This window comes from Centrocercus urophasianus, unplaced genomic scaffold (assembly GCF_019232065.1).
Source record: "Centrocercus urophasianus isolate 14NV4802_14NV808 unplaced genomic scaffold, USGS_Curo_1.0 seq_16, whole genome shotgun sequence".
Classification (NCBI taxonomy): domain Eukaryota; kingdom Metazoa; phylum Chordata; class Aves; order Galliformes; family Phasianidae; genus Centrocercus; species Centrocercus urophasianus.
In genome coordinates this window covers 7661574-7682144 of record NW_024884711.1, presented here as the reverse complement: position 1 = coordinate 7682144, position 20571 = coordinate 7661574, and the positions used below count along the sequence as shown (strand labels likewise).

The following is a 20571-nucleotide window of genomic DNA, read 5'->3' as shown; positions in this document are numbered from 1 at the left end:
CTCAGAGAGGCTCTCGGGTCTCCTCTGTGGAGATCTTTTCCCCTTTACCTCAGGAGCAGGGGCAGAAGCTCCTGGAGCCAGGGTGGGTACAGACATCAGAAGGGACAGCAAGGTCCAGAAAGATTTGTACCTCTAAGAAGGTGAACAGATAAAGTTGAAGGGTATCTTTTCCCCATTTAGAAAAATGTGAGGCTCTAATGGGTTTGAGGAGCCGCGAATACAACTTTCCACATACACCAAGATAATTATAAGCTTGAATGGATTTCTGAGATCCAATCACTACCTGTATAAATCACTGCCTATTGCCCACTGATTACAGATGAGCTGCTAAGGAAGCCTTTGGATTTCTCTTTTCTCCCTGTTATCTCTTACATCTGCTAGCAGTGGGCCTTGACACACACCACTGAGGAGCAGCCTACAGAGGACAGCCTGAAACTGCAGCCACCCCCCTGGCTACTGCAAAATGACTGCAAGGAGCAAGCAGGCAGAGGAGAGCCAGGTAGCTGCCAGAGGTACTGGGCTTGGGGTTTGCAAAGCTAGAGATGCTGAGAAATTGACAGGCTGCTAAACCAGGTCCTCATCTGGCTTCTGAGCATGATGTGTCCCCATTCCTGGCCACTGTCCCCAAAGAGGACACAACCTAGCTCTCTAATGCAGGGAAAACACAGGTGATGGGAGATTTCTGCATATCTGGGAGGTAAGGAAAGAGAACCTGCTCTCTCAGGATGTCTGCATTGCTCTTATGGCAGTGAGCCCACTCAGGTCACCAACAGCACTCAGAATTCCCATGAATAGGGCCCAACCAGAGCATAGGGGTGCATTAATGTTGTCAGGTGCTTCTGTCATACCTTTTCTGACTCAATAAAAGTCAGAGGGCCTCATCCTGAAGCAGAAGAACATCTTTATAAACAGCATTCACAGTGCCAGAAAGCACTACAACATCCACAGAGAAACCAGACAATCCCTAGGTGTAAGGGCTCCATGCCTCCCACAAGCACCTATGGCATCAGGCTGCTGTCATCACTCACGTGCACATAGAACGAGGCACAAAAATTTTTAAGACTTCCAGAACCTGTGGGTTAATCAGAAAAATACAGTTTCTCAGTCTGCCACTATTTAAACCTGGAGATTCAGATTTCCCGTTATGATTTACTCATTATTATCTCTCTTCATTATTAACCTGAAGGAATGGCATAGAGCTGCATCAAAGGAGGGTCAGGTTGGATGTTAGGAATAGGTTTTTCACCAGAGGGTGGTGGGCATGGAACAGGCTGCCCAATGCAGTGGCCACATTCTCAAGCTTAAGAGTTTAGGAAGAGTCTGAGCAATTATGTTCTCAGGTGCATGGTCTTATTTTTGGGTGGTCCTTTGCGAAGTCAGGAGTTGGACTTGATGGTCCTTACGTGTGCCTCCAAACTCAGGATGTGCTGTGATTCTATGATTCACCATTTCTCTAATCTGCAGACCTCACCAGCAAATTAAGGTGTGTGGATGTCTGTGTGTACCCTCAACTTTATCACTGTTTAAAAATATTGGAAATCTGATGAAGAATGGTACACTGATGTCTCCTTAGAAGAATCCTGGAATCAAATATCAAGCAGCTTCCTCATCATAGAATAACTAAGGTTGGAAAGCCCTCTAAGGTCACCTAGTCCAACCATCGACCCATCCCTGCCATACCACTGACTCTCAGTGCCACATCCACACGGTTCTTCCACACCTCCAGGGCCGGTGCCTGCACCACCTCCCTGGGCAGCCTGTGCCACTGCATCACTGCTCTTTCTCAGAAGACATGTTTCCTAATATCCAACTTGAAATCTGGTATGTGGAGCTCTGACTGTTACAATTTCAGGACCCAACGGGTATGGGGTACAACACCATTACCTTAGAAACACCCAAAGCGCTTTGCTGGCATGAGCACCAAGATCTGACCATGAAGGTAACAAAGCTTTTCCTTAAAGGAAGTTACTTGAACTCCCAAAGATGCTTACATTGACTACAAATGTACCTTTGTTACTAAGGCAGGAAAAAAGTATCCCAAAAGGCTAAGCCCAGGGGACTGTGTCCTACTGGCTCCCTGTGGAAGAAGATAAGAGCAAATCCAAAGAGGTACCTCGGCACTTCCTGCATTGTGATTCTGTCAGGTTTGTTCTGTGCTCCACGAGGAAATTTGCACTGTGAATAGGGACGCATCATTTAAACTTCACAGCAACTCACTTCTTTTTCAGCTAATCGACCTGAGCTTCCATGGACTCCTCTGTGAAAAGGCGTTTTCTCACCACCATCTCCAGCCCCACAGCTGTCTCACACACAGGCTGATCCTCAATAGACTGGTTTACAGCACTGAATAGGGCAGATTCCTCCACAACCAGTAGCAATTCCTGGGACACCTTATCACAAGGTTGTGGACAGGGGCAGTGTGAACAGGCTTGAGAAATTCGACACATTCACAGGCAGGTCTGTAAGAGATTCTGAAGAAACTGGGCAGGGGAGAGTCCTGTAGCTGTGCTGGTCCTGCCGCTGTACACGTTGGAGAAGGAGAAGGGCCACACTCCTGTCTGTGCCCACCCAGCACCTCCCAAGAACAGTTGTTTCTCCTAGATCACGTTCAGGTGGCCGGGAGCTGAAGCAACCTGCTCACGTATGGGGTGAGGATCTGCACAGAGCAGCAGCTTGCCAGACTCCCCCTGGACTCTGAAAAATGCTTTGAGCATCCAGAGCAAAAATGATGCCACTTTTAGCTAGTCAGAGTTAATTTGCTTCATTATGCCATAAACCCTCTGATTGTTTCCATTATCCACAGAGGCTTCTAGGATGAACTAAGGCTCACGTATGCAATGTGAATGAGACAAGCAGCAGAAATAAAAGACAAACAAGCCTCCCCCAAAAATCCATTTAAAGCTATTCTGAAGCTCCAGGGGGAAGAGAAAGGGGAAGAAAAGGAAAAAGCCCACAAGTCTGTTTCCCATTCTTTCTTTATATCACCTTTAAACAGCATCAATCAGCAACTCAGCTAGGAGCAGCTTTTCTTTTGTTTGATGGCTTGGGTAAACATGAGGTTCAAACAGCGGCTCTAAGACTTGACTGCTGAGTTATTGTGAAAAGTATTCAGATGTTGTGCCCTCCCACTGGGTGTCTTCAGGTAAAGCTCCAGCTGATCTCAAAGATAGTATTTCTCCCTTCTATTTAAATATCAACACTATTCCTTTTCTAAGGCACATACCAAAGCAGAGCATCCAGGTGAGATCCTGCCACACAAACCTGCACCAAGGTCAGTTTGCACTGTGCCCCAACAGAGCACACAAAGCAGGCATGAAAAGGGCTCCCCTGTCCATCACGGGACCACAAAACAAAATATCCTGAGACACACCTTCGTGCCATGAGTCCAATGGAGAAATGCTGAGAAGCACCTGTGACAGACACCCCATCCTTGAAGGTGCTCAAGGCCAGGTTGGATGGGGCCCTGGGTGGCCTGATTCATTGGGTGGCAGCCCTGCCCACAGCAAGAGGCCGGCACTGGGTGGAATTTGACGTCCCTTCCAACACAAGCCATCCTATGATACTATGATTCAAGCTCAAAACATCAAAAACTATCCTGAACGTGAAACAATGACAGGAATTATAAAAGGAAAGAACCAAAAACCAAAAGACCAGGAACAGGAAAAGCAAAGATCACACAGCCAGTCCCTTGATGTACTCCATATATTTGTAAGCCTTAAAATGCTTATCATTATGCAATCAATAATGTCCTGAATAAAAAGTAATGTCTTAACAACAAAAGGCAGCATGTGAAATTTTCAGATATCTTATCAACATGGACTGGGGGGAGGAGAGGGACACACAAGGCTAGAAATGTCTAAGGGACACTGCAAGCAGAGGAAGACAATAAGCAGAGGGAATCCAGATGAGAACCACACAAGTCCATGATCAGCACTGATGGCACAGGAGCTCAGCCAGTGCCAGTGTGTATTGCTTTTGGGTTGTTGCCACTGTTGCATCAAATGCCTAGAACAGCCATGTTCCACCTGAGGAGTGGCCCAGCCCGCCCTGCAGCCAGCCCCTGCCCCACACCATCATGGTAGCAGCTCTGCCACACAGCAGCCCAGCCCAGCCAAGTGGCAGGCATGCACCCATTGCCCAAGGGAGCCATGGCAATTCTTCATGAAGTGCAGCCCAGACAAGCCCAGAAGTGACACACACACACACACACCAAGACATGTCTCTCAGCACCACACTGACATCTATTAAATCCCTCTACAGAGCAGCAGCTGTGGTTTGGGTAAGAATTTGCCTGTGGAAGAGTCATTTTGCCAAAAAGGAGCACAAGCAATGCTAGAGGCTCTGGGAAGGTGCCTCTTGTGGAGCTGGGGAGCCCACTGGGCATAACAGTGTTCAAAATGAAACTTCAATTATGGCGAGCACAAGGCATGGCAAGTTGATGTGTTGGCCCAGCACTGCAGCCTTGCACAACACTGCACTAGATTGTTGTTAATTACACAAAGGGACTCCAATCCTGCTCCCCTAGTTGCTCATATCTCCCAGACTTGGCAGCACCTGCCACTAACTGCAGTTTAGGAAGTACTTATCTGCTAGTCTCAGGGGTAAAATCACCCTCTCTACTCCCAACAAGCCTCCTACATGTTCTGTGTGAAACCAGCTAAGAACATCAATGCCAGGACTTCACCTTAAGCTGTTTCTGAACAGCAGATCCAATTTCTTAACACTCCACAAAATAAAGAAGTACATGCTAACCGGGTCCAGCAAATTCCATCTTAGTCAACTGTAAATGTAAAATAAAGATATAGATAAGCACATCCATCACTGTCAAATATTCACACCATCACCTTTGTTTGGCACCGTTCCCTCGTATGCAAGGGCAGCAGTTACCTTGAGGTGCTGTGAAAAGCAAATATTGCCACCGTGTGGTAAGCACTAGGAAGAAACCCATCCTTCTGCCTTGTTATGTGTGGCCTTCAATCCGACCATCCAGCACCCAAGGCACAGCACCCATTGCTCGAGGAGGTGCACCCCTGACACCATGCAAAGCCACCGGCAGCTTGAGAGCTTTCATCACTTCCAAGGAGCAGCACAAGAGGCTCACACACAACACGCTGTCAGAAGGTGAAGTTACCCCAAAACCTGGTACATTCTACTGTTTCTCTTTCCTCCAGACTGTAATCCAACATAACATCTCCAGATACTTGAGTGCAAATTCTGATCTCAATTCGCATTGTTTCGGAGGTTTTTCTTTCTTAGTTACACCATTCACACCAATCGTACGTTTGAACTCAATTTCCAGAGGCATAAAACTGTCTCAAACTACTTGCAAGTGCCTGAGGAAACGTGCCCAGTATTAGTTAAAAGAACAGCCAGGCACATAACTATTGATAAGCATTCATTTTTAAAAGCACACATCATCGGCCTACTTGACAATATACGAATGTATATTTGACAGTGTCCTTGAACGTCTTATAACCTTCATTTTTCAATATTCTCCTGCCTCCATTTTATATTTGACTTTAAAAATAACTTCCCTTTATACTACAAGAGATCTCAGATCTACAATTTCTCCATTCAACATGAAGAAAATACATCCCCTGCCAACAGACCACACCTGAGAAAGCATGGAAGATGCTGACACTTACAGATGCAGACATTAAAGTGCAAAGACTAAATCAATTTGAAATACTGAATTAAATAACTATTTTTTAGGTCACGTCCCTTTTTACTTAATCGTTTCGACTGAAAAGTGGCAATTGTGTGCTGTATAGTTTAAGGAACTCAGATGTGTAAGGTAGTGATACAAACTATCAACTACAAACACACTGAAGAGCTGGCATGCTAAACAAAACCATCCATTTCCATCTTGTTAATAAACCACTCAGCACAACTGCGTGTTTTTAGACATTTGTGGTGCAGAAGTATCCCAGGTCACTGCTCACAGATCACTACATGTCTGAGGATATGAACTATCTCAAGTTAGGAAAAACATCAACATTTCTAACTGTCTTGGGAGCAAAGTACTGAGCATGTCTGTATGGTCAACAGAATGTGACAAAAACATTTGTGTGTGTTCCAGAGAAACCCTTGAGCCCAACGCTTGTAATATTAATAAATGAGACAGACAACAGAAGCAAAGTGAACGTGATTACAATTTAGATCAGCTCTTTTACCACTTGTCACTTCTGAAGAATCAGAACATGGACACAAAGTGATACACAGCTAGAAGGTCATTTTATTTCTGTTTCTTCTCTGTCTTCTTGACTTTCTTAGTTGTCTTCTTCTGGAGCTTCTTAATTTCATGCTTAATGATCCTGTTTCTCTGTAAAAACAGCAAAAAATTACTATTAATCAGATGGAAACTACAACAGTTCAAAACCATTATTCCTCAAATTCAGTTCTAAGCTTTCAGATTCTGCCCTTTCCAGTAATAAAGCCTTTGCTAATCTGACTGTATTTTAGTAAGTCAGAAGATTTACCAGGTATTACATTTAAAATGTGAAATTCCACCTAAAACCGATCTACCGAGCAGTAAACATCACTCTGGCTGATGTGAGGATTCCAATATTCCATGAGTAAGGAGTTTATTACAGAACAAAATGCTAACTGTATTCAACAGAGAACATCTCATTTCAGCAGCAGGTAACTCCTCAGCTATGACTCACAAGACTGACACATGGGCCATGTGAATTCAAGTCTGACCAATGACCGACCAAAGAAATATAAAAAATTCAAGGCATCCCAATATTTTCTGTCACTCTATAAGCCAAGCCAACTATAAAGGCAAGACTACCACGGATCTCCATGTAATTCTAAAAGTAAAGTTTAAAAGCATTAACCCTGTAAAGAAACTACACTCACTTACCATCTTCTTTGCCTTCATAACCTTGTAACGATCGAAGTCAGTCATTTTGGCTTTCTGTTTGAAAAGAATCAATCATGAGGCTGTGCTACATATCCATGCAAGTTATAGAACTCAGCACTTCAAAATGTTCCACAGTTAACTCTGATCCCCTCCAAATTGGGTCTAGCTACTCAACTGGAAATAGTTCAGTACGGAAGGCCTTCACTGGGATGCAGTGCACTATGACCACATTTAATCCTAGCAAGAGTAAATACACAGTTTATTCTACTAAAACTAATTTTCATGAGTAGAAGCAGTAAGAAGTGCATTACAGATCCAGTCAAAACACACACCTTTTCTCTGGCTTCAATCTTCTTTGCCCATCGTGTTGCTGCCCACTTCTCATTTATATTCTCCTTCTCCCAGGCACGACGCACACACTTCTGACGAGCACTGTATGAAAAGAGCCAGGTAGTTATATTGATTACCTGTACAAACCGTTCTCTCTGATGCCATCTCAACCAATTTCACAGAAGGGAAGATCATCCTTCTGCATTCCTTCAAATGCAGAAACCAATCCTTCAGTTTAAGCCAATTATACCACAGGGATGCATGTGGCATTCAAATTTTGTTACGTATCCTTTGCTCAACCTATGGATTTCCAGCCACACACCCACACTCCTAGCAATGGTTCTCAGTCAGAAAAGCAGCTCAGATAGCAACTAAATTGGCAGCCTCCTAAAACTCCATGCAGCTCTGCAAAGAGTGAATGTTTTTAATGTCTGAAAGTGACACGAGCAACAGCAAACACACAGCAGCACAGTACTCCTACAACTGCTTCCACTTACTCCTCACATCCCACTCCTAACTGCAAGCTGCCCAGGTCAGGTTGTATCCCATATACTCCTGGGCAGCAGTTATCCACCAGTAGTGATAATGGAAACCTACCCACAATCAACTGTTGTAACATGGTCTGCACAATTTTAGCTGCATACACATCACTGCATTGTAAGTTGTATGAACATCTTTCATCAGATCAGGCAGCGACAATATGTTTTATACAGGCGGAAAAACAACTCACCTATGTGGGAACTTGAGAACAAAGTCAGTCAGCTGCATGCATTTGAAGGGCATGGCTTGTCTCCTGACCCCACTGCAGGGGCCATCCACTAGCGCCTGAAAAAATGAGTTACTTTTTAAAGGGTTTTTTTTTTCCCATCATACTCCACTTAGTTTTCTAAAAATTTAAGAACTTCACCTTGATACCAGTACCTCAAATCAAAACACACGTTATTCAGACAAAACCAGAAATGACATCTCGTGCACATAATCTAAGCCTTACAGGCTCATTTTCATCTCCAGAAGAAAAAAAACTTAAAAAACACACCCAATAAGATCTTTTTTCAGCTCCTCAGGAGAGAGGGATCAGAGGGATCTTTTCATATAGTGAAAAGAACCTGTCTGTCAGGCATCAGTGCCATTCCATTCAAAGGTTTCGGCCTCCAAGTGGCATTTACTCAGCCACTTATTTTTCTCAGGGAGATGGGAGAGGGCAATGTACAGCCTGCTACCAGAATTTTAAAATACAGTAACAGCTGTTTAATCCCATTTGTATCAAACGCTTACTCCCTTGAACAATCACCGCCAGAAACTCCCTTTAAGCTCTATATACAAGGCCTGAGTGCTCAAGCTGTTCAGAGAACGAATGACAAAGGCACGGTGCTCTGGGCTGACCCTGTTCTGGTCGATAACATCCACGATGGCCACCAGCTTGCCAGCATGCCGCCCGAAGGAGACAAAGGCGATTCTGCCGATCTCGACGAAGCGTTTGAACACCTACGGGCAGAAGGATCGGCACGAGTCAGCACTCTGCGCCTCCGCCAGCAGCTCCCCGTACCCTCCCTTGCCCACAGGCTCCGGCCCCACCAGGAGAAGTGCTAGAGGAGAGCCGCTTGGCGAGGCCGCGGCACCCCCGAACGCCCCCCAGAAACCTCCCCTCGCCAATCGCAACCCAACGGCCACGCGCGCCCCGCTCCGATTCGTGTCGGGTGGCCTGCTCCGCGCCCTGCTCCCAGCCCGACCAAATCCCCGGCCCCCACCCGGCCCCGCCGCGGGGCCAGGCGCAGGGAGGCCTCCACCGATCTCCGCAAGCGAGCGGGAAAGGCGCGGGGAGGCCCCGCCGGCACCAGGCCCCGCCATCGGTCCCGCGGCCACACGCCCGCACCATGATGGCCGCCCGCGAGCAGAAAAGGAAGGGGGGCACTCGCGCAGGCCGGAAGCCGCCCTCGAATCGCTACTGCGCATGCGCGGAGGCCACGTTTTGCTCTCCCGACGCAGAGCGCCTGCGCAGAACGCCTTCCTCGGCTCGAGGCCGGTCGGGAAAGGCGGCGTGCCAATACGCGTGCGCGGCGCTGTGCCAGACGGAGGTGGCTGGGGGTCCTGCGCGCCATCAGGGCGTGGCAGAACGGCTCCGTCAGCTCACTGCGCTCGCTGTGGTGGACGCAGATGATGATAGAGACGGACACGTAGTTTACATTCTGCAGGATTTTATTCTGTAGGCATTAGCTAAAAACGTGCTCCGGGAAAGAAGAGTGTAAGCAAAATGCAGAGCACTGATGGAAAATAGGTGTGACCTTTATTCTGTCAGCAGTGAGAGTAAAGATCCCAGTTTAGCTGTCTAAAGTGGGGTTTGTATTGTTCTTGTTTCTAGAAGAAATCAGAGCAAGTAAACAATGTCGTAGAATCCTCAGAGTTGGAAGGGACCTTTAAAGCTTGTCTAGTCCAACTGCCCTGCAATGAGCCGGGACACCTGCAGCTACATCTGCTGCTCAGAACCACATCCAGCCTGACCTTGAATGTCTCCAGGGATGGGGCATCCACCACCTCTCTGGGCAACCTGTGCCAGTGCCTCACCTGCCTCACCATCCTCACTGTAAGAGACTTTGACCTCATATCTGACCTAAATCTCCCCTCTTCAAGCTTGAAACCACTTCCCCTCATTCTGTCACAACAGAGCCTGCTAAAGAGTCTGTCCCCGTCTTTCTGGTAGCCCCCCTTTAGATGCTGAAAGCCTGCTATTAGGTCACCTCAGTGCCTTCCCCTCCAAGTTCTCTTAATTGATGTATTTATTATGCAAATGCCTGGGGAACCGATCATAAAAACCTTTATGAGCACTTAACACCATCAGGTATTTTTGAGAAGTCCTATCCAGAATACCACTATAACATATATATATCTCATATGTTTTACAGTAGCAATATATTAATGCGTGTATTAATGTTTTTAACCAACATGCTTGAGGTCAAGTCAGTCAAAGATGCTGTCTTTTGGATTCTTCCATTCTGCAGTGATCTGGAAAAATATTTCTCCTGTTATAACAGGAATCATTGCTGAAGCTTTCACAAATTTAGATGCATCCTGGCTTGAACATCTAGAACAAAACTTCCAATGCATGTTTGAACATCTGTTAATAGGCTTTCTGGGTCTAATAGACTAAATAGGCCTACAGAAATGTTGCCAAGCAAGCAACTCTAGATACAGCCCATGTACTAAACAGCACTGTGTATTGTAGATAGCACACAGAAGGAAACACTGGTAACTGAAGGTGAGCACTGTCTGTGAGACATTGGCTTCACTGCCATCCAAGTGAACACAGATTGGTACTAAAACAACAGAATTTTAAACAAGAATAAAAACTCCCCGACTTGGGGCATGATTATCACCCTGTGCTTTTATTTACTTCTTTTTCTGTCCTCCAAACTTATCAGTGTTCAATTATGCCACGCAGTAAAAGTTACTGCTTTCTTTTGCATGCTGCTTTATGAGAAGTTTGTCACTTCTGCCCACCCTTCAGTGATGCCTGCAGGCACATCACTGTTTGTTTCTTCTGCTTCTCCATAGCTGAGATTTTGCTCTGTATTACACGCTCCTGCTCCTGATGCCTGACAGATCTCTTTCTAAACAATCTGTATCATGACCTACCTCAATATCTGGGAAGTTCCTCTCTTTGGCACACAGCCTTTCAGATCTGTATTACAGCAGTGAACCTGAAGCAAACCCTAAAAGTGTCAGAGTCCCTGAAAGAAATATCAAGTGTTCAAAAGTAGAGGTGGTTCATATGTATTGTATATATATGCAGATTACATGCATGTGTATTAAAAAATAATAATAATTGGGAGTGGCTTGGTTTAAGCTGCGGTTGTTTCCTCATTGAGAACACAGATTCTGGAGACAGTGAGCACTGTCCACTCCAGAAACTCACAGATGAGTTCTACAACTTGCAAATTTATATCACGCAGAAAAGCATTTCAGTATTCCTCTGCTTCTAATAGGAATAACCTGTCTGCCAAGGTGAAAATACTGATATTTGCAAAAGATGGGGAAAAAAAAGTACAGTTGGCTTAGCTTTTCACAATTTATTTGTATTAATCTTTGTAAGCAAGCAGTAAAGAGTACAAAAAGATAAACAAGCTGTAGTTTGTACATGTTCCCAAATCCCGTTCACCTCATTGGCTCCCCACAGATCTGTTCAGTGGTAGATGTGGGGAAGTTACACCTGCTGACCAGGTTCTGACTCGTACCTGGGGGAGGATTTAGTCAGAGTTACATCTCCATCGCTCCACCTCTCCCCCAGAAGTAACGACAGCCAGGGACAGCCAAGCTGCCTGTGTCCAAGCAGTACTTTGTACCTCTAACACTGCATGGGGATGATGCTGCTGACTGGGAGGAAGCTGTAAGCTGCAGTGGTGCTGACTGAAGTTCAGTAGTTTCAGCTTTCCCAGTGGACAGGAGACATAAGACTGAGTTCTTAAACTTAAAAACTTCAATGCAAGAACTGAATAACCATCCCTTCAGAGAAGCTATGATGCAAGCAAGGGAAACTTCCTGCAGAAGGAAGCAATCCTGAGGCTGAAAAGGGAGGAATATATTAGTATGTTGGCAGCAGCTATTTGTAGGACATCTGGGGGAATATGGTGGGTGAACAGAGCTCTGTGCAGGTAGTGAATCTGGGCAAAAAGAGATGGCAGAAGGTTGGAAGAGAAACAGAGATGCTTTTTCTCTTCCTGCAGGTCCTGAACAGCACAGCAATTCCCTCCTCCCGCCAACTCCAAAGCCCTAAGGATATGTCCCCCTCATACATTCACAGATCATGTTCAGGCAATACGAAGAGGAACAGTGACACTGTACAAAGGCAGGAGTAGGCAGATGACTTGGCAGAAGTCTTTTCCAAGGGCTAGTTCAAAAGCCAGCTAAGGAAGGACAAAGCTGCACAAAAGACAGACAGGGGAAGGAGGAATTTCCATGAAGGACACCTTGAGCATCAGGTAAATTTGTACTCCAAGATTTAAGTAGGTAAGAATTAGAGGTTTGGTGCAGAATGCCTGAGCTTTAAAGGAAGGCAACTCTTAAGAGCATGAAGGTAGTTGTGTTCCCAGTAAAGGTTTGGAGTTAATGTCACTGACAAAAGCATCTGCTACATATATCCCAGTGCTGCTGAAAGAATGCTGAGGCCAGGACAGTAGAAAGGCTGATAAAGGCAGCTGAAGGCAGCAGTTGTGACTGCAGCTATTTGGTCTCAAACCCACTACATAAAGGCAGTTCTTCTGACCTGCAGCTTGCCTCCTAATCCTCTTAGCCTTGAAGGCAGGGCTGAAGTTTTTGCCTACTCACATTAATGCTTCAGAAGATCCAAGACAGTTGAAATAATATGTACCTGACAAGCTGGTACTTAGTGTATCTGAGATTAGGAGGAATACAGGTCAGAAGTAGAAAATACCAAAAATGTTTGCCTGTAGTTATTACAGAAAAAAAAAAAGGACCCTGAAAACTCTATAGGCTTCTGGAGGTAATTATGATACATTGAAAATTAGGTTCCCTTACTGAAAAGATTTTACTTTTGCCTTCAAAGCAAATCTAAATGTGCCATAACAGGCTTTCTGAGATCTTTGTAGTGCTAAAAGTATAGCTCAGCTTTAAGATGGGCTTCACAGTCCTGAAAGATGTTGGCAACGTGTTACACCCTAACATGATGGGGATCAATTGTTTGGAATAGCAATAAAAACAATTCGCTCCCAGCTGTGCTGTTCCTGTCAGCTCATGTGATTACCCAGTGCTTGTTCCACTTTCAGAAGCTGGATTGTTTGGGGGATTTGTGTCAGCAGCACTCACAGGAACAGCCATTATGTTCCCTTCTCTCACAATTTCCACTGACTCATTCTTAGATTTTATCGTGAACAACCGCTGCCATTGATCAAATACATCACTTATCAGGTGGCACAGAATTAATGGACAAAAATTCATACATATCTGACACAAAGACACTATAAAAACATGAACAAGCAAAGCAGCACGCCTGCCTGTGCTTCATCTGCTTAACACTGGATACGCTCATTTTACAGAAACAACTGCCAAAATATTTCAGAAGCACTGCAGTTCACCATATCACAGACTCCTCAGTGCCTCTTGTCTCCTTTATTTATGCTTCTGGTCTTTTCAGGACTTTTCACCTGTCTTTAACTGTTTTTCAAATATAAAGCTCTATGTAACTTTATAGGATTATGAATTTTTTGGTCAGTCTTCAGGTAAGTTTTTTCATTCTGGAGTAAATACATATTCCACATGACTGTTGACCTTCTGATTACGTGACACAATACACAGGTAAACAAGGAAGAAAAGACAAAACAGTGCCAGAACGGTGAGGAAGATGAGGAGCCCAGCAAACAAAGAAGGTTTCAGAGGTAACTGGATCAGCTTGCCTTCTGCTGGAATCATGTTGGTGAGGCTCAACATGTAACCAAGTGACCATGCTATGCTGCTGTTACCAACCTGAAATACAGACAAAAGAGTCCTATTCCCATGTTCTTTTCAGTCAAAGAAAAGAGCTGAACTGCTGATGCTGGCAACTGTCTCCTAAGTTATCAAGGAAAATTGCTTTTTTTTTCAGCTCAAGAGGATGCTAATAAAACTGATCACAAGGATGGGTGATATACAAGCAGACAGCCAGTTGTTATGGGCTTTTATGTACACAGAACATATTTTTAAAGAATCAGCACTAGTGCACATTCCTAGAATCACTCTCCTGTTGCAGCCAAATCCTAGGACATTATTTAATTCAAGTAGATAAAAAACTCACAGTCCAACTAACATGAGCAAAGAGGAGGCTAGGGTAAATTTAATGTTAATTAACAACTTTAAGCAGTCCTACTGGTTGTAGGAGACTACAAGGACCTATAATATTTGGTCATTTTTATGGTTGTGTATATTCTAATACCTTTTGTTTAAATAATATAGAAAAAGCTTCAGCAACAAGAACTGAAATGCAACAGATTGAGCAAAGCAATAAGATGGACTAAGTTGATTCTTCATTAATAAAAGAGGGTAAACTTCTCATTATGGGGTTCAGAACCTTTGCAAATCATCCAGTTCTACAAAGGCACAGATCTTAGCATTGTGTTAAGGTTCTTAAGCTTTCACCAACTAAAAGCAAATATCCTTTTATAGCATGGGCCAGAAAAAAATCTCCACACTTCTCAGTATATACCCTTGGAGATAACTGTGCTGTTATTTCTGGGATAGCTAGCCACAGTAGATGTGACTAGTTTTAGCTCTTTGAGGGGCAGATCTGATTAAGAGGATGTAGTCTTTCTTTTGGACTTTCACAGTTACCCTGGTGCAAATTGTAAGTAGCAAATAAGCCTTTGGGGTTTCCGTTTTGCTCAGTATTTTTATGGTCTTGCTAAATACAGAAAAATATTTCTGGGTTTGGTTGCTCCCACCTGCAGGGGGCAACAAAACATACGTTAAAAAAAAAAAAGAAAAAAAAAACGATCCACTCTTTAAGGGTCCAGATTAAGATCCCACAGTAAGCTTTGCTGATTTCCTGGTAGAAGGGCTAAATCTGATTTGATTCTTTAGTACACTAATTGTAGAGTATGACTGTTCAGAAAACATTACTTAAGATTACTTATGATTTCTCAGTGAAAGCTTGTCAGCATACCTTGCATTTAAGAACTCCCTGCATGAAGATCTACAACCATTTATTTGTTCTTTTTGCACACAAGTGCCAAAAAATTTCCACACGCAAAGGAGATCAAGAGACAACCTAGGACAAGGTTTTACAGTTAACAGAGAGGAAAGGATGCAGTCACAAAGCACTGCAGGGACCATATTTCCTGATGTAACAGCCAGGCTTACATAGAGGGCAATGCCTTCTGAACTGGAAGCAAGGATTTCTTAGCAGCAGCTTTAGAATGAATGTATACCACTTCATCCCAAGTATTCTAGTTTTTAAGAGGAAAATCAGAGGTCAGGGAAGAGAGTAGTGTAGGTATTACACAAACATGGTTGCAAGCCTTCTGTCTGCCATATCCAAGCCAACAGTCTATCAGTATAAATTCTTATTCCAGAAAACCAGATTACAGCACAGGTGCATGTGCCATCTGAGGATGGTGGCTGCCCTAGTTGCTTCATCCCCTGACTACAAACCATCTCTGCCCATTTGCCCAAGGCTCTGGCAGCAGACAGAAAGGCTGGACTTCTCCTGTTCAGCCCATCAGGATTAGCTCACTGACTTTGACTGGAGAAGAGTTTCAGGCCTTAAACGAGCCAATACTTTAACCGGGGCAAGGTTAAAAATATAGTATTATTTAATATTCGACACACTGTTAATGCTTTCTAAAAGAATGTAGCCAGCATCACCAAGTAATGATGCAGCCTCTGGAACCAGGCTGAAATTGGTAAGGAGGCTTGAAAAGTGGCTTTGTTTTATGCATAACATTTGACAATCATCTATAAAGGCTGTTTACAACCATAATATTTTTGTAGGCTGCTGCATCTTCTGTTTTCTTCTAGACATCCTTGGGTTAAAATTTGTGAAGAAACAATTATTACTCACCTCCTTTTGAAAGTGTATCTGTGGCCAATTCCCTGCATCAAAGTTGTAGCCATGTACAAGCAAGTAATAAATAAAATTGGCTGAAAAACAGTAGGATCTAGTGTATATTTCTTCAGATTTAGGTAGCATAAACTGGAGCTGAAAGCACATAAAAAAAAAAAAAGTAAATCATAAAAAACAATTTGTTTAAAAAAAAACAAAACAAAACAGAACCCAAACCAACCAGAATACTTTGGATTCTAATTAAAATGCATTAGAAACAGCAAGTAAAACTGTGGACAACTAGGAGATTTACAGTGAAAACACCCTGATGGTGAGACAGCTTACATGGTAAAGAATAATCAAAATAAACATAAAACTGTACATAAGTGATCAAGGATGTTATCGTTCCTAAATTTTCCATGTCATCTTTATAGTGTGGTTAAAACTGTGGTAGTAAACCACAGCCACAAATCTCTTTAAGAGGATCACAGAGTGCACCTTCTGTGTGGCAGTCAGCTACGAAGCAGCGATGATGGTAAATTACAGTAGGAAATGCAGCAAAATGAATGCAAAACAGGGAGCTAGTCTGGTAATGGGAGGTACTTCCCTTCAAATTTAATACAGGTCTATCCATTTATCCTAGTTTCACACTAACTGCTGAGATCAGAACAGAGCATGAGGAGTATTACGGGAGTAGAAAAACACTGAGTTAAACCTCCAGTAACAGGACTGCTCTCTGGATGGTCAGTTTTGACCTAAGATGCTCGTTTTGAAGATGAGTATCAGCTGAAATTCACAGACCCAAGCAAAGTGCTTTGAACTCCCAGTTGCAAGTCCCATCAGTTACAAGAAAAGCAGTGTATCACAGAATACACAAGGCATCCCAGACAGATGAAGTAAGATGGAAAATGAAAAACTGCTGGGTGAAAACAGTGTGGAAAAGGTCATGGAATGCCCGTTGGGGCCAATTTACTATTCAATTTTAACAATTTTTTTTACCTTTTCCTCATATGAACCCTGTGGGGACAATAGTGAAAAATTAATTTGCCTTCCACCAGTACAAGTTCTTCACAGCCAGTGTTAGCTCCCATTTATGGCTATACTGCATCAGCTCTGTTGCACTGTGCACTTGCTGATAAATGTAGAATACAGCTGTTTGCTACTAAGTGCTTTGAATATATCATGATACTGCTGACAGTGTGAGATCAAAGTGTGTTGTTAATAAATATCTAGCTAAGTCTTGTTTTAAAGTTTAAATTGGCCTGTTTTATCAGCCTTCTAAATGCTTCCATCATAGCAATCTCCAATTCCCTGGAATGAATAAATTTACACCAAGTATGAGGGCTACTCTGAAAGTATCACAGAATCACAGAATGGACAAGGTTGGAAGGGACCTCAAGAATCATGAATTTCCAACCTCCCTGCCACATGCAGGGCCACCAACCTCCCCATTTAATACTAGACCAGGCTGCCCAGGGCCCCATCCAACCTGGCCTTGAACACTTCCAGGGATGGGGCATCCACAACCTCTCTGGGCAGCCTGTTCCAGCACCTCACCACTCTCTCTGTAAAGAAATTCCCCCTGATATCCAACCTAAATCTTCCCTCCCTCAACTTAAAACCGTTTCCCCTCGTCCTGCTGTTATCTACCCTTCCAAAGAGTTGACTCCCCTCCTGTTTATAGGCTCCCTTTAGGTACTGAAAGGCTGCAATGAGGTCGCCCCGCAGCCTTCTGTAAGGAATCCCTCTGATTGGAAGCATGGTGGGAAAACAAATGTTAATACTGACAGAGACTCAAAAGTTTTGGATACTCGAACAGTCCATTTCCTTTTTATATCCCATTCACAGATACAAAAAAGAAAAAAAAGAAAAAAAAGAGAAAGAAAGACAAAGAAAAAAAAAGGCGCACTTACCTGGGCCCAGCTTTGTGAACAGAAAAACCACATACTTGAATTGAAGTCAGCTAGAGAAAAGTGCCCAGATAAATTCAAAGCATTAATTGTATAGTAGAATCCTGAGAAAGCCTATAGAAAAGGAGCAGATGAAAGGCACGTTACTTTCAAAACTACTGAAATCAAAAGCAAAAAAGTTCAAAAGGAAATGCTGATTTGAAAACCCACCACAAAATTCCCTTTAACTTTTGGTTGATGGATTCCACTGAATGGACAGTCCTCCTGGTTTCTGCAAGTAGTGAAGTTAAACAGTAATGAAACCATCTCCTGACACAGACCTGGGTCTCCTGTTCCATGGAAGATTACAGATTGGTTTGGGTAATAATTTGCTGGTCTCAGAGACTTTGTACAAAGACTGCCACAGAAGTACTTCACTGTTAAGGCAGCCTTATAATTCCGAGGGTAACATGGATTATCCACACTGGAACTGGTGCTTGACTTCTGAAGGAAAACAAAGACCACTCACGAGCATGAAGGACTTAATGTGACGATAACTACAGAAATCTTTTTAACCCACATTCACGTGTTCTTGATCTCTTCTCTGTCATGGCTGAACACTGTCATTCATATGGACTCTTTTTCTCAAAACCAGCAAAATCAGCAAAACACAGAACCCATTTTTTTTTGTCTAATGTTACAAAACTCAGAGCAATATTTAACAAATATGAAAACCTTTGAAAACTAAGTGCTTTTTGGCCACAGCAACACAAGCTTTTACTGGGGTCTCCAAACTCCACCAAAGGGAAGAGGTCACAACCCTAAGAACCTGCTTAGATGATTACGGAACAGCTGCAAGAGCAGCAAACGGTTTTAAACAGACCTGGAGCAACAATGCTAAAAGCCTTTTCTCAGCTTCTTCTCTCCCATAACACTGGAAGCTGTGAGTGTAGACATTGTAGTCGTAACCATACAACTTCACTTGCATGGTGTTATTGAAGTTCTCCTGAGAGTCCTCTGGGATAAAAGAAATTTGAGTGGAAGCTCCTCCAAGATCCAGCGCACCCATGGTCTCTTTTCTGTACGGATGGACCCATGTCCTCCAAAGGTTTCTCTGCACATAAAAATAAAAACAAAGCTAATTAGAAATATCATCTGATTGTTCTCCCTTCAAGCTCTTCTACTTTTAACTGATTTTTAATAACTAATTTTTTTAGATTTCCCCTCCCTCTTTATCCTTCACTTTTTCCAGAAAATCTTAGCTCTGAGGAAAACATGCAGATGTTGTTTTTAGGTAATGAGAAGTACTCCCACAGAGCAAAGAGTCTGAAAGATGGAAAAAGTAATACAGCATAGCTTTGAAGACCGAGAACAGCACAATAATCAAAGCACTGGACTAGTTTGATCAATATCTATACTAGAATGCAGGAAATTGAAGTCTGGGTACCTGGGAGATCTGAATGGAATTAGCATGCAAATTTGCTTGTTTCAAGGCAAGATAAATTATTAAAGGAATAGAATACTATTATACACAGGAAAAGAAAAGAGAATGAAAGTAGAGTAAAATAGAAATCAAAGGAACGTGAACCCTTAATCTGTACATTTCCATCACTGAAACTGCAGTGGCAATACATCTGATCCATTCAGTTGGCATTTTTTCCTGTTATCCAGAACATCCTCCAAATGCTGCATTTGATCTACACAGTCACTGTGCAGAATACCTTTTCTGTGTTAGTAATTCCCTCCATATTTACTGCAGTATAATTTACTATGAATGGTGATGTGAACATAAACAAAGAAGGAAAAAGAAACATGGGCTAGCAATCATACTTATGAAAAAAATCTACAGTAATGGATTCCTCTTAAGAGTCCATGGGAGAATTTCACTCCTATCTCCATTCTTCTTACAAGAATAGTGAGAAGCTTCTTGCTCCTACTCATGATAATCTACACTTTACTGTTCACACAACTCTATACTAAACTGGCTTCAGAACGTCTAGCATTCTCTTCAGGAGTCCTCATGAATCTGTCATATGGAAATTGAGATCTTCAGCATTAAAATCCACGTGGCAGGAGACTGACATCACCCTGAAGTTCATGAAGTCATTTTTGTTGCATAAAATAAGAAAAACCATGCCAGAACATATGATACTACTATTTAGTTTTCTTAACTTAGCAGGGACCAACAACACATTCACCAAGTATCACTTGGATTGCCAACTCCTGCTTACTAATTTCCACAGCTGAACAGGAACCATTCTACCAAGACAGTGAACAATACTCAGAGGTGTGGTTGGAATTATTTTCAGCCTAGCAAGACTATCTGGAAGAACTGCAATAAATGCTAAGAGCAGCACACAACTGCCATGAAAGCATATGACCAGTTGCAGGAAAATACTTCCTGTTATGAAATGCCTGCCTGACACTATTACAACTTCAAGGGGCGGTGTAAGCATCTTTATGTTGCTATCACTATGGACAAAATAGGAGGACCCACTAAGTGATCTTCCCTCCCAACTACAGACATGACAGTTGATGTCGCAGCCTGCAGCTTTTCAGCAGTACTGTAATGAGCTGTATCAGTGATTCCTGGCCCAGCTGAGGCATATTGGGCCACATAAAATTCACCACTTAAGACAACTGTCTTTTTTTGTTAAAACAACTGAGCTAACATTGCCAAACAGTTTGGAAACGCCTAAGCGGCGTAGACTCTTCACCAGGACGGCTGCAGAGGCAGCAACTACCCGCAGAAGTCACAGAAAAGAAGGTGGAAACATCCTTAATTGGCATCACTGTCAAGGTGGTCAACACTTGTCACATTTTAAAATACCAATGCACCCAGGAGCAATGCAATTTCTGTTTCTCAGTAAGGCACTGATGTCATTTATGGAAGAGCCTGGTTTAGTGGATCTACAGTTTTACCTTTCCCAGGTCAGATTCCTGTCACATCTTTTCATCTGTGC

The 20571-nt window shown here is 43.2% G+C and overlaps 2 protein-coding genes across 12 annotated transcripts in view; both read right to left on the bottom strand.

Moving 5' to 3' along the window:
* Positions 1-6134: 6134 nt before the first annotated feature.
* Positions 6135-9130, bottom strand: RPL14 (ribosomal protein L14). The gene is made up of 6 exons (XM_042817592.1): positions 9069-9130; positions 8579-8680; positions 7926-8020; positions 7198-7297; positions 6866-6919; positions 6135-6322 (listed from the first exon to the last, which is right to left on the bottom strand). Exons 1-6 carry the CDS (start codon positions 9069-9071, stop codon positions 6236-6238), a joined length of 441 nt encoding a protein of 146 aa, XP_042673526.1. The 5' UTR covers positions 9072-9130; the 3' UTR covers positions 6135-6235.
* Positions 9131-9843: 713 nt separating this feature from the next.
* Positions 9844-20571, bottom strand: part of ENTPD3 (ectonucleoside triphosphate diphosphohydrolase 3) — a 50589-nt gene continuing 39861 nt past the window's right edge. For 7 of the 11 annotated variants that reach the window (XM_042816901.1, XM_042816902.1, XM_042816905.1 and 4 more), the window contains 5 exons: positions 18492-18722; positions 17840-18112; positions 17633-17743; positions 15738-15875; positions 11245-11752 (listed from right to left, as the gene is read on the bottom strand). In XM_042816901.1, the coding sequence (XP_042672835.1) occupies positions 11447-11752; positions 15738-15875; positions 17633-17743; positions 17840-18112; positions 18492-18722 (1059 nt within the window). In that variant the 3' untranslated portion in view covers positions 11245-11446. Of the gene's footprint in view, positions 10921-11244; positions 13670-14840; positions 15876-17632; positions 17744-17839; positions 18113-18491; positions 18723-20571 lie in introns of those variants that run through there. The other 4 variants (XM_042816910.1, XM_042816908.1, XR_006168474.1 and 1 more) reach the window with 4 other exon arrangements.